Raw genomic sequence first — 14514 nt, forward strand, 5'->3', positions numbered from 1 at the left:
TGATGGCTAGATAGCTATAGATTTAAGTATAAAGATGCTGAAATCCATCTATGGGGAAAGGTTTAAAGATATACTATTATGTTGGCAGTGCTTTACTCTGAGTTGCAAAATCATATGACTTTATGACTATAAGGCCATGCCATTAAGACAGGTTACTTCAGTAACCATAAACATATTAGTTATGGAAAAAGTTTTAATTTTATTTTATTATCAGAATGATGAATAGTTACGTTCGTAAGACAGTGAGTACATTACTTCTTGTTGGATACTTACCCAACAGATTACAAGTCAGGATATAGTAAAAATACTTGCACAATCATGTTCACTGCTGTGCTTGTCACCATAGCCAAGGTACAGAAACAGCATAGCTGCCCTAAAATGAATTAGTGGAACACACACACACACACACACACACACACACACACACACACACACAATGGAAATTTATTACTGCATCAGGAAGAATAAAATGCTATGTCACTTGCAGGAAATTGGCTGAATATAGAAAAAATATGTTAAGTATGTCAGGCTAAGAGAGACAAAGGAAGCATTTTCTTCTATCTGTGGCATTTTGATCTAAATTATAAAAATATATTATAACACACATGAGAACATATGCACATTAACACAGCCAAACTGAATGAAGTATAATATATGCAGGGGGAAATTTCAATGGTGTAACTCATTGAAAAATTAGCTGACAGTTTAGCAAAAAAATGCTGCAGTATGTTTTGCCTGAGGGTGGTATAGCTTAAGGGGAGGAAGGCAGATGAATGGGCAGAAAAAGGGCCAGAAAATAGAGTCATAATATTCATTGTAGATATGCAAAAATGGAACCAGGTAGCTTGAAGCAATGGGAGGGGTTGGGAGAGACGGGGGAGAATGATAGGAGGGTGACATGGATCCAGATGCACTGGACTCAGGCCAGGAGTTTGGCCTAGTGGTAGAGTGCTTGCCTAGCATACACAAAGACCCAGGTTCAATTCCTTGGTACCACATACATAGAAAAAAGCCAGAAGTGGTGCTGAGGCTCAAGTGGTAGAGCTCTAGCCTTGAGAAAGTCCAAGGACAGTGCTCAGTCCTGAGATCAAGGCCAGGACTGGCAAAAAAAATGATGCACTGGACTCCTAAATTGACATACTGAAATGACATCCCTTAGTACAACTACTTATAGATATAGATATATATATGTGTGTGTGCATATATAATATATAATAATTATATATAATATATATGTTTAGATGCCACTATTCAGAGAAAACCCACTAAAAGTATAATAAAAAAGAAACCAACACAGAAAAGTTAAGATAGTATCATGGGCTGAGGGATGCGATTGGGAAATAACACCCCATGTAACACATGGAAAGGCAGCAGAGCTCTTGTTGGATGCACCCTTGTCTTGCAGGGCAGGGAGGTGCTTGTGTCACCTTGCATTCAGGAGGTCTCTGCTACCCAGTCTGGGGTGACCAGAGCCTCGAGGCTGAGGGGCTTCATACTACCATGCACAACATGGGCTCTGAACTTACAGGCGGGCCTCGGGCACCCTCTGCTCCCGGCAGACCTGGCTCTCCTGCTTTTCCCTGAAAAAGGAAAAGAAGAGTTGGAGGATTCTATCTTCAGAATTCCCCTACTGTTTTCCTATCACTGTATGTCCACAAGCCACACTGCCTTCACCACTGTTGGCCTGTCCCTCCATTTTTCTGGCCATTTCTTCTAGGCGTACTCCCACAATACATCCATGCCAGGGACAGTCCTGGTTCCCTGAGCCCAGGGTGGGCTGCATGGAGCATCATTACTGGGGGTGCCCTGCACTGTAGACATGCAAGCGGCTGATACGAGATTACAGGAATGTCTCATTGCACATGAATGTCCTCACACGAAAGCTATTAGCCATTGTGCCTCCCGGAGGTGACACCGAGGATCTAGCAGTCACATTTTCACTGAGTATCTGAATGGGAAAGTCAAACATTTTAGACTGGTCCATGCCCAGATGGCTGTTCTTGCCTGCTCTTGAGGTTTCTGTGACTAAGGCAGTTCAATTTTACCCTGGCTCTGTTCCAAAGTCAAGTACAAAGTCACCAGCAGGAAAAAAAATGTGACAATAACCATCATCTAGTGAGGCTTACCCACTCCCTAAGGCTTTAATGAATCCTCCTGAAATCAAGAAACACTTCTTAACTCTCCATCCAAGCACTGGGACACCGAGAAGTTGAGTCATCTACTCAAGGAGCACAGCTCAAGTTCTGATGAAGGCACTGATCAGTCACAACTTCCAGCTCATTCAGGAGTGAACCCACCCACTCCAGCCTTAGAGCTCCTTCTAGCTGGCGTGTGTGTGTGTGTGTGTGTGTGTGTGTGTGTGTGTGTGTGTGTGTGTCAGAGGTCACGCTGGCTCCAAGGGAAGCTTGAGGATGTGAGGAATGCCCATATGTGTGTGGGTGAAGGCCTTCAGGAGCAATGATTATCCACACAAGGCCCGAATGGGATGCACAGCTACCCCAGCCCTCGTCCTGCCTCAGAGATGGGGAAGGACCGGCCTTCTAGCGGAGCTCCTCTCTGTGCTCCCTGGAGGACTGACTCACTAGCTGGCCTTTTCCTCTCCCCCTAGTCTAGTCCATTGGTGCATTACTTTGTAAGACCCAGCCCGAATACCTGCTGTCAACTTCTGTCTTAGGGCCTCAGGAGATCCCAGATTCTACGCATCCTGTGCTGATGCTTTCTTTAATTCAAATTAATAGGAGGGCAGTGCTGTGAAGTGTCCCAGGGAATCAATGGGGGAGTGCAGCCGTGTAAATCTCAGCCCCAGTGTACACATAGGAGTGCAGTTGCTCTTGGTAAGGCCATGGGGTCCTGGTGGGGTTACCAAGCCATGTGCCCTACCCAGAACAGGCTTAGTTCTGTATCAGTAATGTTCAGTGCCTGGCACGGGCATAGGCTAGAGCTGGCATTCAATAAACAGACTGGAAAACAGAGCCTGATGGAGGAAAAACCTCTTGGGCTAATGCATCTCCAGAAAGCCAGGTTCCTGTCCTGAGCTCTGTGCTCCAGATTGATGAACTGAAGATCTGGACTTATCTGTCAACCTCCGTGGTGAATTTCTCAGCTGGAATGATAATGCTCCTCACCCCTGGGGCTTTGCAGACACTTATTTGGAAAAGGGGATGAAATTCTGTGCCCAGGCCTCAGGTTGCTGCAGGAGTTCCAGCCAGAAGACACAAATTCCGACACCATCCACCAGCTGACTGCTCTTGACCTCCTTCCTGAGGCAGCTCACCTGGGTGTCAGCCCTGCTTTGAACATCTCTGCTGGAGACTTTCAGAATTCTATAACATATGTTCGCAGTGATAAGCTGAGGTTCTTTTTTTCCCATTCCCCTTGGTGGTAAATTTTGGCTTCTACATCTGGCAACAGTGTAAACTGACAAAGAAGGTGCCTCTGGAAAAGCTGGAAGATTCAGAGGGAGTCATAGTAGTTTATGACCAAACAAATTAAAGGGAACATGAACTTCCTGGTAGAAACTTTAATGCAATTCTGCTTAGCAGCTCTAGAGGCTCTGCAGTTCCAATCTCACCAGGAGTTAAAAGTAGGGCAGTGGCAAAAAGAAACTCACTAAAGCAATTAACAGTCAGAGAAGACTGAGTATGACGTGCAGTGTCACCTCATTTGGTCCTCTAGTTACTGTGGCAAGTCAGCTCCTTCTTTTTGTTCCACATAAAAAGACACTAGTGCTCACAGTTGTGCTTCAACATTCTAGGTCACCAAGGAATGGAGCCAGCTCCACTTTCGGGTGGTGATTGTTCCTGTAACAGCGGCACAACACATTTTCACTTAATCATTATCATTTAATTTTTGTCAGTAAGACACTCCTATCTATAGCTCCCAAAGTTTTTAAAAGTAACAATAAAATAAAAACATCAAGGGAGCTAAGAGCTTGGCTTAAGTAGTGGAGTGCCGACCTCGCATGCAGGAAAACCTGGGTTTGATTGCTCAGTACCACATGCATAGAAAAAGCGGGAAGTGGTGCTGAGGCTCAAGTGATGGAGCTCTAGCCTTGAGACAGTCCAGGGACAGTGCTCAGGCCCTGAGTTCAAGGCCCAGGACTGGCAAAAAAAATCATGGTGAGGAAGAATAGCTATATAGGAATAGAAAAATGATGGACATATGACAAAAAAGGAAATAGCCAACCCTCTGGGGGTGGCTCAGGTGGTAGAGCCAGTGAGAGAAAGCATCAGATACAGAGTTCAAGTCCTGGAGTTGATGAAAAACACAAAAAGGTGGACATAATCTGTGGCTCAAACACTTCTTCCCATAATGTTCTGGGTCCCCATGCAAACATTCCTTCCCATAATGCAATTTGTACCCACTCAAACACTTCTTCCCATAATGCCCTGGTTTCCTGCTCCAATTCTTTTTCCCATAATGCTTGGTTTCGAGTCAAATGCCTCTTCCTCCCACAAGGCCCTGGGTGATAGAAGCACAAGTCATCAAGCAATCACCCAGTGGAGAAGAGTGGGGTGTTGCCCCTACACTGCCATATCCACCCTGAAGGAGCTCTCCACTGGGCTCCCAGCTCCTCTCTACAGAGAGTCTCTGCTCCACCTTCATTCTTAAATAAATTTGCTCTGTCTGCCCTCAACAGTTTCCTGCCTTTTAATACTGTAACTGGTGAAGAAACAAGCCCACATCTTCAGACAGCATGGAAGGAGCATAAAGTTGATTCACATCCCTGTGGCCCCTTGGCTCAGAACCCTCACCAGTGAGTAGAAACTACTCCCCTCTGTGGGGTCTCACAGAGTTCCTTTATATAAAATGTAGGAAAATACAGACACCTACTTTTTATGTGTGAGAAAAATTGTCTTTTCTATCAAAAGAGTTCCTGCTTACAAGTTCCTGCTTGGCCTGATGGCTTGGCTCTTGTTAAGGAAAAGAGGAGCTGCTCTGGGATAAGAAATGACTTCTGAAATGTAAGGTTTTATCTTAAAATCCAAGATGAAATTGCAACACATAGCAGATTGTTCAAGAAACAGCCAAGGGTTTAGTGTACGTGTGTACTTGTTAATGTCATTTCAAAGTCACCTTCTATACATACACTTTACCCTTTTCAAACTAGACAACCACAGGCAGATTGTGAACCTGAGCCCAGCCAATCTGAGCAGAGCCTGCTGCACCAGGGATAGATGGGAAGCAGCCTGCCTGCTCTGTGCTGGCTGGCTGGGTGAGTTTTGGCTGATGGCGTACTCTCTCTTCTGTAGAAATTATTTTGCCTTGCTTCATTGTTGTGTCTATCCTTGTGACTCTGATGGTTCTTGGAGAGCATATTTACAACAAAGTAAAGCATGCTGTGCACTGCTCTGCCTTTCCCCATGTCATGGTACTCGGAGCAGTCCCCCATCAGCTCCTTCAGAAAGCCTTCATTCATTCTAACAGCTGCCACGCATGGCTGTTCAGTTGTATGCATGCATGTGGGCATTTGGAGACCCCGGATATTTTGCCTACCCATCCTGCCAGCCCATCATCACCCCCCCCTGAACATGTGGGATTCCTTTTGTTTGGGTGTTGTCCTGTTGTTGTCATCCAAGTACACTGTCACTGAGCCACATCCAACCCTGGTTTATGACAGCAAAGTTTCTGGGGATACTACAAGGCCATTCTCCTCCAGGAGCCTTGTATGCAGGCACAAGACTTGCTAAAGCCTAAGGAGGCAACACTACTGCCATCACCAAAATGGGACCTTAGACATCCCAGCACACTCCTGCAGGGACCTGATGCCTCAGGAGCACTGGGCCCCTCTCACTGGATGTCCCTGGAGTCACTGGAATTCTGCCATTAAAGAAAAACAACACTTCACTGACAGTTATGGAGGAAGCAGCAATGCAGCCCAACTTGCCAGTCTTACGGACGTCAGATTTCGGTTGCAGGTCCAGCTCCCCTGCCCCAGCAAGGGTACCCCACATGGGCAGTATGAGGAGGGGTGGAGGAAGCATGGGCACTGTGGGCCCGAGCCCAGTCCAGGCAGGACGATGCTGGACCGGCCCTTTCACCATTCTGAGACTTAGTCTTTCAGAAATAAAAGGCAGGTGGTCTTTCAGGGGAAAATAAAGGAAATTCAAGGTCCACAGAAGCCCCTCAGCACACAGCAGCTGTTGCTGAGGAATTTGGCATATGGAATGGAAGTGTGGAAGCTCCTCACCGGCTCTCCAGGGACACCCGGCTTTCCATCTCGGCCCTGTTTGCCTTCTTCTCCCTACAAGAGAAACACAGTTAGTTATGAGGTCTGTGACCATTAGAGCAGAGGGAAGGGAAGATGCCACTACAGCTCACCTTTGTCTTCTGCCTAGTTCGCCTCAGCAGCCATACAGGCCATCTCCATGCATGCACACATGCACACATGAACACACACAAGTACACACACACGCATGGTGGGTGTTTCCCAATTTCTTCCTGAGCAACAAGATTCTGACATGTATGTCTGACCGCCTCACATGACCCATCATGTCCTAGAAAAGCAACACACTTTCAATAGCAACAATATTCTTGCTGTTGATGTGAAGGACGTCCCACTAGACACCTGTATGCCCTTGGCTAATGGATGTGCCTCCTGAGTAATCACGGTGACAGGGAGAGAGGCACTGATGAAGAAGAGGACACGGTGTAGGGCGTAGCAGAGCATTAGCGATGCTCCTGGGGCACCTGGATGGCTCAGCAAATGATGGCCAGGAATAGTTTATGTTGGTTCTAGAAAGGCTACAGCGATCTCAGGCTCTCTCTGTGAAGCCAGCCATGAGTCCTAGCGCATCTGCCCCATCCAACCTCAGCTACGGCTGTGTACATCATCTTCCTGGCTGTTTAGGAGACAAATATTTCTTCGGGTCTCGAGATGGGAAAGGACTCTGTGTGATGGTGATGGTGAAGAAGACAGAGACAACTGGATTGGATCCGGGGCTCAAGGGGCCACAACGGTGAGCACAGCACACACAGAGGTGGGGTGGTTGTCCTAGGCCAGGCAGAAGGTAGAAGGGAAAGTTGAGTAGGTAGGAATCCCTTGGTGGGGAAAAGAACAGTAGCTTGTAGTGGCTGAAGTGAAGGGTGCCGTTAAGGGGTTTGGAGTTAACAGAGGGAGGTGAAACTGAGAGGGAGAAGGAACAATTCACGAAGATCCAGGAGGCCACAGTGCCCAGACTGGCATTGACACTAGTCAATGGATGCTTGTCAGTAGATGTTAGTCTTACTGGTGACACTAGGCAAAATGAACAGAGGTGATTGGTTGGATCTATACTGGAAGGAAAGAAAGGAGAGAGAGAGAGAAAGAGAGAGAGAGAGAGAGAGAGAGAGAGAGAGAGAGAGAGAGAGAGAGAGAGAGAGAGAGAGAGAGAGAGAGATATGGTGGGGGCAGGATGGAAGACAAGATCCTATGTGTGAGGAAACAGCATATCATGTTGAAAGCTGTCTTCCTCTAATTGAGTCCCTGAGAGGAATCTGTGTCATTGAGATTGAACTCAGGGCCTCTGATTGGCCTCTGACTGGTACTTTACTATGTGAGTCACACCCTCCTCACACACTGGAATATTAATCGTAAGGGGTCTATGCAAATTACTAGTTCCAAAGTGCAGATTGACTCTTGTAGTTTTACCATTGATAGAACTGAGCCAGCAGTTATTTCCTAAATATGATGACACACCCGTCTCCACGATTGCTATTTATACTGACAGCAGTTCCCATCCCAGCCTGTCACTTAAGACCTGTGGACAGGGTGATCTCTAGGCAGAGAGCTGCACTCAGGGCTATCCAGGAGAGATCTCTCGTCCATTCATCTGTGGTAGTGTTTGTCAGGCATTCTAGGAAGAAGGGCCCTAAGAGAGCAATTTAGTCATCTAGATACACAGTTTTTAATTAATGTTTTTGTGTACTCCCTCTCTGTGCAGACCCAAAGGAGAACCAGAACAGATGTGAATCTTAACTCTTCTTGAAATGGCTCCTTCCTAACATTACTAAATCCTCTTCTCTGTTATGTCCACAGATCTAGAAAACAGGGGGTGTCTCATGTGAGTCTGTTGAATGGGCAGCTGGTTCATATCAAAGAATAGCTCAGCATCCACTTCACCAGTACCAGCAGCTGAAGTGAGAGGAGAGGTGAGACCCAGAGGCTGACTGGATCTGTGGAGGGAGAGAAGGAAGCAGGAAGCAAGGACTGGGCTGACATGGGAAGGATGGGGGTCTGGAGATAGAGACCATGCTGGAGGTTCTGAGTTCAATTTCCCAGAAGTACAAGATAAACCAACAGTACTATCAGCGCAAGGAAGAAAGATGGTACCCGGGACTGGGACTGGAGCTCAGTGGTGGAATGCTGCCTATGTGTGAAGCTATGGGTTCAGTTCCCAGCACTGGACACAATGGCAGCAGCCAGTGGAAGAGGAAATCAGAGGACATTCTAGCCCTGCAGCCTAGAGAAGGGGGCCAAGTGTGGTAAGAACGCATAGCATGTCCTAGGAATCAAAAAGACATGGTGTGGCTGGAATGAAAGAGTACATGACAGAGGCCTAGAGGGGTACTGTGGCTGGAGAGTGCATGGCAGAGGCAAGGCAAGACCTCCAGCCACACAGGAGCTACTTCTCCATGGGGAGGCCTTTCTCGACACAGCAGAGTACAGGCATGTGGTACATTTTGCCTCTACTGAGATACGTAATTCAGAGGAAAAGTTCAGAACAATGTGCATGGAGAGCCATTTTTGTAGTACTTATTAATAACCTTAGGTACAAGCAAACCCCACTCTCACAGGTCAGCCTAAAGAAATCAAAATGTCTACAAAGTTGTCCATTTAAGAGAAATAATTACCTGATATATGATACATAATAGAGTCTGGGGAATGATTACATATATTATGGTACATTTCACTGTATAAATTGTATGTAATTTAATGAACATTTAAAAATAATGTTGGAAATTCAAAAGTACAGAGGCATGTCAATGTAGATATATGTGAATATATACACATCTATCTTTTGATAGATATATTTATCTGTAGTGATATACATAGATTGATACTTAATATGTTTATATATAGTGTATTTAATGTATAAATGCATGCACAATACATATATATCCACACACATAAATACATATAGAAAAAGAAGGAATATAATTTAAATCAATAATAAATCACCAATATATGTATAAAGAAAAAAATATGCCCAACTACAAATCTTCTAATCTTTACCATACACCCAATTCCAGTAGTCATCATGCCTTATTAAATAGTTTTGTTTGTTAGGTTTTTCTTTTTTACTAGCATTTACTAGATCTACACATTTTTTGAAGTATCACTTACTGGGATTCCAGGAATTCCTGAAGGGCCTTGGGGTCCAGGAGAACCTTCTTTCCCCTAAAAAAAAATCCAAGACACAGCCATGAAATCTTGTTTGGTTTTACCAGACATAAAGCACCTGACTGGGATCTCCCTTCCGTGGTAAGCGAGGAACAGGGGGGCTGTGGTTAGAAGCCAGGGGCCCTTCAGTGCAGCCCTCCCTCACCCCTAGAAGCTTTGCTTCTTGGGCTGCACATCTCCCCCAAAACAGTGGGCTCCAGGCTGTCGATATAATGAACAATGTATAGCAGTATGACAAGGCTCACGCCAACGCTGCCCACGGTGAGGCAGGGATTCACCACTCGACTGAAGGCGAGAAGAACACATCAGACCTGGGTTCAGATCCAACTTGATATTGGTCCCCAAATGTCCTGAATCTTGGGTTCCCCAGCCACACAGCACCGAAACCTCCGGGTGTTATCCCTACAAAACCTAGCATGAATGGAGGGCTAACAGGTGATTCTGTTATGCTTTGGTTGAAAGATAATTAAACTTTAAAGATTTACTGGGCCACCAAGTTACATGAGTGTCTGTTTGAAAGACTATTTTAGTGATTTATATTAATTAGCACTTCATTACCCATTTTATTCCTCAAAAATACAACACTGATCCTGCTCCCAGAACTCCTTATGGTGAGACCTGTTCTACCTCACCCCATCTCTGTGCCAGGAGTATGCAGCTATCACGGCAATGTGACAATTCACTACCAATGCTTTGTGAGATGATGTGATCTTAAATGCCAGGGTTTACATTCTGATCATATAATAAAGGGTTTTTAAAGGTTTTACATTTATCCTCTTAAAAAGCACTTCAGTTTCATTACTTGTTATGGGTATATTTAATTGGTTAAAACCTCCTTGTTCTGTTTGGGTTTGTTGGCCTAAATCTGTTTGCACCAATATTTGCTAAGGAAATTAAGCCATTCAATTACTGATTAACTCAATGGGTTTCAATTAGAGAAAAGGAAAGAACGATGGTTTATACAAGTTTGGGCCTTGAGAAGTCCTTTAATTGTGTAGATAGATAGCTCTGAGAAACCGAAAAAAATGCTCCAATCCTAACAACTCAGAATCCTTTACATATTCTTCCAGAGGTACTATGAGATTTCAAAGTACAATATTCATTCATGCATTCATTGTGGCCAGTTCCAGAGCTTGAACTCTGGGCCTTGTCTCTGTCCCTGAGTTTCTTTTTTTTTTTTTTTGCCAGTCCTGGGCTTGAGCTCAGGGCCTGAGCACTGTCCTTGGACTTTCTCAAGGCTAGAGCTCTACCACTTGAGCCTCAGCACCACTTCTGGCTTTTTTCTATGTATGTGGTACCGAGGAATCGAACCCGGGTCCTCGTGCATGCTAGGCAAGCACTTTAACCACTAGGCCAAACTCCCGGCCCTGTCCCTGAGTTTCTTTTGGTCAAACTGAGTGTTCTACTGCTTGAGACACAGCACCACTTCTGGCTTTTTTGAGTAGTTTATTGGAGATAAAAGTCTCATAGAGCCCAGGCGGGCTTCAAACCGTGATCCTCAGATCTCAGCCTCCTGAGTGGCATATAGTGCATGGGTGGATTTTCCATTGGAGAAGACTAAGGGATTCCATGCAAGGGGCTCAAAAATCAACATCTTCATTCGTATCATAAGATAGATAAGTCATTTATGTGCTTTAATTCATATCTGGTCTTGCAGACATTTCTTTTATCATTACAACCCATTCACTTTTCTTATTTCTATTATATTTCAACTACAGTACTGTTTAGGTTAAGAAAACATCCACTGTATTCTGGATTGATATGTATGATAATGAGGCGGGATCGTGGAAGCTTTACGCTTGGCTATGATTTGTCAAGAGGGTCCTGGGATGGACCCTGTCTTTATTGTAGTTTCATTCCTACGAGTACAGTGCTTTAAAAAACAAACCAAAAACCCTATCGGCTCCACCTCCCATCCTCCTCAGGCAACAACTTTTTCAAAGAAATCTCTCACAGTCTGAAAATCATTGCAAAGCAATCTGCAGTATTTTATTTGACCTGGAATCGTGTCTGTGGGCATTGATTCAAAAGGACTGACCACAGAATGATCCTCAAGACAGCCACATGAACTGGGTGTGGTGGCTACGCCTGTGATCCGAGGATCGAAGCTTGAAGCCAGCCCCAGCAGGAAAGTCCATGAGATTCCTAGCCCCAGCTCATCACCACCACCAGTAGCAACAACCAGAAACAAAAGCCAGAAATGGAGGTGTGGATCAAGTGGCAGAACCCTGACCTTGAGCATAAAAAGCTCAAGGACACATTCAAGCCCTGAGTTCAAGCCCCAGGACCAGTGCATGCCTGAGCGCGCGCACACACACACACACACACACACACACACACACACACACACACACGTCCAAATAGCTGCCCTGTACACAATGTTGAGATTCCTGTCAACCAAGTGGTGTGCCATTATGTGACCTTCATATACGTCAATCCTCCACATTCCCCCTTCCTTATCTATACAGCAGCGAGAGGAATTCAGAATCTCTTACCCTGTAAGGCTGCTGTCCTGGAGGTTCATCTCGTTCAGATGAGACAGGGGTATGAATGCCCTGCACATCCCTTTACCTGCTAGGCATGCCTGGCCCCTGGATAAACACTGCTACAAAGTGCATTTCACCTTTTGCTTTATGGCACTGAAGTGAATTATGTGGTTCTAGCAGCTTCATAGAATGAAAATCACTCCAGCTTCTGAGCTAGAGGCACTGGGTTGAAATGCTAACTGTGCCCCTTGCAATTTGGAGACCTTGTCTATTTACACACTCTCTCTCTCTCTCTCTCTCTCTCTCTCTCTCTCTCTCTCTCTCTCTCTCTCTCTCTCTCTCTCTCTCTCTCTCTTTTGTCAGTCCTGGGCTTGAGCTCAGGGCTTGAGCACTGTCCTTGGACTTTCTCAAGCCCAGAGCTCTACCACTTGAGCCTCAGCACCACTTCTGGCTTTTTTTTTCCTCTGAATGTGGTACCGGGGAATCGAACCTGCATCTTCATGCTTGCTAGGCAAGAACTCTACCACTAGGCCAAACTCGCAGCCCCTACTTCTCTTATTTTTACTCCCATCTGGAGCAGGTGTGTCCACCGTCCTGCCGCTTACCAGATATGCATCGGGGCACAGTGGAGCTCAGGACAAGCTGGCCTGCAGCTAGTCTACCCACCTGGGCTTGCTCAGAAGAAAAGCCATGCTGGCAAAGAAGGAAAATGAGGTGGACCTCAAGACCCTGCCTGTGCTGGTGGGTGTAAGCTGACTTCTGGAACTGTAAATCATCAGATCAATTCATCCAAACCTTTGTTTGAGTGGGAAAATAACTTAGGCCTCAGCAGGAAGACGACAGCTCTCTGCTTTCACTGAGGAGGTGAGACAATCTCCAAGAATGTGTAGACCCAGGACAAGGAGTTGTGCCAAAGTCCAAGACAGATTTGAGAAGGATTCCATCCCGCGAGGAACTTACCGGAGGCCCTGGAATACCTGGGGGGCCAGCAGCTCCCATGACTCCATCTGCTCCCTAGAAAACGACGGAGAAAATCAGTTCCTTGGGCAGCCAGTCCATTGTCAGTGCTCTCCTCTCAGGGATGCAATGACGCACAGACTTTTGAATGATATTTTTATTATCTTTCAGTAGTCGTACATGGGGGTTAAATTCAGCACGCATTTTTGTGATCACTGTCACCCCGTTCATAATTCTCCTGATCTCTCCAGCCCAGCCCTTCTCCTCAGGTCTCCTAGTCTCACAGGATGTGCATTGAATATAATGCCAGCGCCCCTCCTCCAATCCCTCTCATTATATGCCCTCCACTAGCCGAGCCCAAGGTGTTTCAAAGGTGTTTCCTCCTGAAGCCAGGAGGAGATGGAGGAGCATCATACACAGGATAACAGAGTGTGCCACAGGGCCCAGACTCCATGAGGTCTGCCTCTGCCTCTGCCACCAGACAGGAACTCAACCAGTACTGGTGAACAAAAAGCTCAAGTATACTCCTTAAATGTCTAGTCTAAGGTGTTCGGTTAGGTCACACATCCGGTGCAAAGCTAACAGACACAGAAGACAACGTGGAAAAACCCTCTGGTTGGTACCCAGAGTGCCTAGGGCCGAGATTATCGGGTAACTTTCCCAGGACCCGACAAATAAGAGACCAGGAGAGAGGGCTAATTTCTTGGTGGCAAGTTGTTGCTTCTCCACGACTTGCCATTGGTCCTGAAAGGAAGTGGCCTCAACAGTACCCACGTCAAAGGCAGTGGACAGAACAAGGCACAGCACAAGGCAGAAGTTCAATGGACACTTGAGCGAGCCCAAGGCACTGGTAAGAAGAGACAGCCATGCTGGGATACTGGCTTCATTGGTCCTTGCCCACTCCCTCCCATGCTAAGAGCATGCTATGCCCCCATCCATCCAGACCTCTGGTCTCTCCACGTTCACCTAAGAAACTGGGGAATCGGTTCTTTCCCTCATCTCTGGACACTTTGGGGGACTGCCATCCCCCCAAATAAGTTGGATCCAGTACAATACCACCTCCAGCAAGTGAGGACATGCTCAAATGTTAAGCAGGAAGAGACGGGCATGCAACATTCTACTCACCGGTGGCCCTGGATTCCCTGGGGGCCCCATAAAGCCTGGAACTCCAGGATGACCCTGGGGAGACACAAACAGCAATTCTGGAAATTTCCCCAGCATTTACAAATACAGGATCTCAGGCAGGAATCCAGCATCCACCTCTAACCCCACTAACAATTTTGATTAAAGACACTGACAGCAAAAAATGATGTCTTTTTTTTCATGCACTACTAGACAATCAGAGGTGGGTACAGTAACCAATAATATTTATTGCGTCCTGAGAGTAGATTTGCTTGCAGATAATATGTGTGAAGATGGTGAGGGGTCCTGAGTTCATTTCATTATACTCTAAGAACAAATTCAAACCCACTCACCTACACAGCCCTGTGTGCCTCAGCGTCTACTGGGGGTCAGTTCCCAGGACCCCACCTCCACACTCGAAAATCAGAAGATGCTCACTGCCCTTATGCAGCACAGCATCTAACAGTACATTCTTCCATATACTTTTTACTCTGTTTACATAGTAAACAGAGATAACGTAAACGTTATAAAAATGTAAATATTACAAAAAATTGCATGACATACCAT

General features: G+C 45.9%; 1 protein-coding gene across 3 annotated transcripts in view; it reads right to left on the reverse strand.

Moving 5' to 3' along the window:
• Window positions 1–14514, reverse strand: part of Col22a1 (collagen type XXII alpha 1 chain) — a 159317-nt gene that overhangs the window by 23134 nt on the left and 121669 nt on the right. For all 3 annotated transcript variants that reach the window (XM_090339454.1, XM_090339455.1, XM_090339453.1), the window contains 5 exons: window positions 13951–14004; window positions 12829–12882; window positions 9326–9379; window positions 6191–6244; window positions 1527–1580 (listed from right to left, as the gene is read on the reverse strand). In XM_090339454.1, the coding sequence (XP_090195580.1) occupies window positions 1527–1580; window positions 6191–6244; window positions 9326–9379; window positions 12829–12882; window positions 13951–14004 (270 nt within the window). The remainder of the gene's footprint in view (window positions 1–1526; window positions 1581–6190; window positions 6245–9325; window positions 9380–12828; window positions 12883–13950; window positions 14005–14514) is intronic.

This window comes from Megascapheus bottae, chromosome 9 (assembly GCF_031878675.1).
Source record: "Megascapheus bottae isolate mThoBot1 chromosome 9, mThoBot2.hap1, whole genome shotgun sequence".
Classification (NCBI taxonomy): Eukaryota; Metazoa; Chordata; class Mammalia; order Rodentia; family Geomyidae; genus Megascapheus; species Megascapheus bottae.